The sequence below is a fragment of the Sitophilus oryzae genome, unplaced genomic scaffold, assembly GCF_002938485.1.
Source record: "Sitophilus oryzae breed Bouriz unplaced genomic scaffold, Soryzae_2.0 scaffold_925_pilon_pilon, whole genome shotgun sequence".
NCBI classification, from domain to species: domain Eukaryota; kingdom Metazoa; phylum Arthropoda; class Insecta; order Coleoptera; family Curculionidae; genus Sitophilus; species Sitophilus oryzae.
Window position 1 is genome coordinate 87,096 of NW_022147556.1, and position 2,790 is coordinate 89,885.

A 2,790-nucleotide genomic window follows, 5' to 3' on the forward strand; every position below is an offset into this window, starting at 1 on the left:
ATCGTGTACTATTCTTGATGTGTGTGCACTCGCATTGTCATGCATAAAAGTGAATTGGTTTCTAATGTAGTCGACGTAAAGTACCACATGAACTGCTAAAATCTCCTCAATATACCTAGCACCAGTTAAACCTCCTCTCCCGTTCCGATGGTCGCCCCAACGGATGAAAACTGGGTCGGTTCGCGCAGTCATAGAAATTGCACCCCAGATGATGCAGGAACCACCTCCATAAGCAATCCGCTCCTCAATGCAGCATTCTCCGAATCGCTTACCTGGCCTCCGGTACACTTTTCTTCTTCGGTCGCTACCATAGAGGCATAATCCTGGTCTCATCTGAGAGTAAAACAGATTCCCATTGTTCTAGTGTCCAATTCAGATGTTCCCGTGCAAAACGCAGGCGTGCTTGACGATGAGCTGGGGTAAGTTTTGGACAAATTTCGGGCGTTTTGGGGTGTCATGTTACTTTCCTTCAATCTTCGTCTTACTGTCCACTGACTGATAGTCACTCCTCGTGTTTCACGGAGCTGTTGCTGCAGCTGAATAGCATTAAGACGCCGATTTCTTAACATTGTTGACATAATAAAGCGGTCATCACTATCCGTTGTATATCTCTTTCTACCAGTTCCAGGTCGCCTACGAAAGGATCGAGTCTCCTCATATCGTTCACACACTCTTCGAACCGCTCCGCGTGTCATATGTAGTTGCCGAGCTACAGCTCTCTGTTTAAGTCCATTTTCGATTAAAGCGATTACTTGGGCGACTTTTTCCGGTGAGGTATGCATTAAATTGAAACACTAATCAAACAATGAAACACAACGAATCAAAGAATAAAAGAGCAATGTGAAAATTTCGATTACAAAGGTAGTAATTGCAATATTTGACAAGTTTGTTATTCTTATTGTCGCCACAATACAAATACCTTTCATTTGTTTACCCGTTGCTATACCTATAAACAATAAGCACTCTGGATAATTTTATACTCATATTAAAGCATGTTAAATTGTCTTTGAAACAGCTCATATTTTTTACTTGCTCTGATAAATAGATTCTAAAAGACACAGTTAAAACCAAAAGTTCACAGTGGGTCGATTTCTATGCACGTAAGTTTATTTGAGGGATGGTTTGGTTTAGAATTAGAGTTCGAATTAGAATTCGGAGTTTCGAAAAATTAAAGAAATTGGAGAGAATATATCAAACCACAAACCTTTTTGAGAACGAGCTTGGGAGGGGGTTAATCACCGCTAAAAAAAGCTGGATCACCTTGTATAAGCGGAAAATTATGATATGATATTGATAACATGTTGTGTGTTCGTTTATTCAGGACTGGGTCATCTTTTCTTGATAATTTAAAAAAAATACTTAGTAGAAACTAATCAAAACGAAGTGTTAATTTCATTTTAATGAGAATTCTTTAAGTAGTTGTATACAAAATTTTCTTTAATATAAAATAAGAAACCATTATTCATCATGTTTAAAATTATATGGAATGTTTTAGGTTACACGGCATATTAAGAGCAGTACTCCTAAATGAAATTATGCAGCTTCCACAAATTCTTAAAGTCTTTGTGCAAAGGAAATTATATAAATCCAGAAAGCTCTCCTTTGTTTCCACAATCTTTAGCGAAATAATATTGTGACGAGCGCAAACGAGCGGCTTTGAATTGTTGATTTTGGCAGACTTCCAGCTCCCGACTCCTAATGGCATTTCATATATGTAATCTCCTCTAGGAGATGATTTAAAACTAATCTGGAACATCGATGAAACTCGAAAAGCGTTCTCTAATTACATTTCTCGTGTTACAGTATGTTGAGACTTTACTTTAGTCTTTGCAAGAAATAGTTATTTTTTATACAAGACGATAAAATGGTATTTTATCGTCGACCGAAAAGATTAATTCACGAGCGATGAAATCGCGAGTGAATTAATTTCGGAAAGCGATAATGCAATTTTATCGTCGTGTATAAAACAATATTTTTTTTCCATAGCGAGTTACGTTTTAAAAAATATTCAGGAATTATTATTTTAAGGAATTTATTACAAGTAGAAAAAATATTGTGCTGGGTTGGTGTTGGTTTCTATGTAATTTGACAAATAAATAAAGCTGTCTCTTTAGTAGTCAGTTTTGAGTCAATATTTTTTAATTCTCTTTCGTGTCGATTGTTGATTGAATTGGACCCAGAAATGGCTGAAAACGAAATAAGTAAATTACCGACAGATATTCAGGCTGAGGCGACAAACGCCATATCCAAACTACTTCTATTTAAATCTCGAATAACTTATGAAAAGGAATACAAAAAATTTCAAAAATGGAAGCAATTAAAAAACGTGCGTGAATAAATAAAGTTTTTAATCTATCCTCGCTGTTAAAGTATTATTTAATCTACCCTTGCGGTTAAAGTACTATTTTAACTTCTATTTTTAAAAGATATAAGACAATTTTAACAGTTGCTATGGAAAAAATGTATATTTTATGACATATTTATAGTGCTTGTAGTTGACATAAAATTAAAATTTTGGTTAAAACCTGCATCATATTTATGACAAAATCATGTATCTCCCACAATAGTAGAATAGATACAATAATATTATAATACCTACTCATAACGTAAACCTACCCTTTTTAGTGACTGCATTATGAGTGTGAAATTTTTTGCATTATTTAACTTTTTCAAGTTTTAAGATACAAGTTGAAATATTAAAGTCAAAGTAAGTGAAGTTTTTAATAATAACTTATTTATTAAGAGAACAAAATATAAAATACAAATATAGTACAACAATAGTTGCGTTTA

The 2,790-nt window shown here is 34.2% G+C and overlaps 1 protein-coding gene across 1 annotated transcript; it reads right to left on the reverse strand.

Annotated features, from left to right (window-relative positions):
• Positions 1–329: 329 nt before the first annotated feature.
• On the reverse strand, positions 330–782 carry LOC115890790. The gene has a single exon (XM_030911127.1). It carries the CDS (start codon positions 780–782, stop codon positions 330–332), a length of 453 nt encoding a protein of 150 aa, XP_030766987.1.
• Positions 783–2,790: the final 2,008 nt, after the last annotated feature.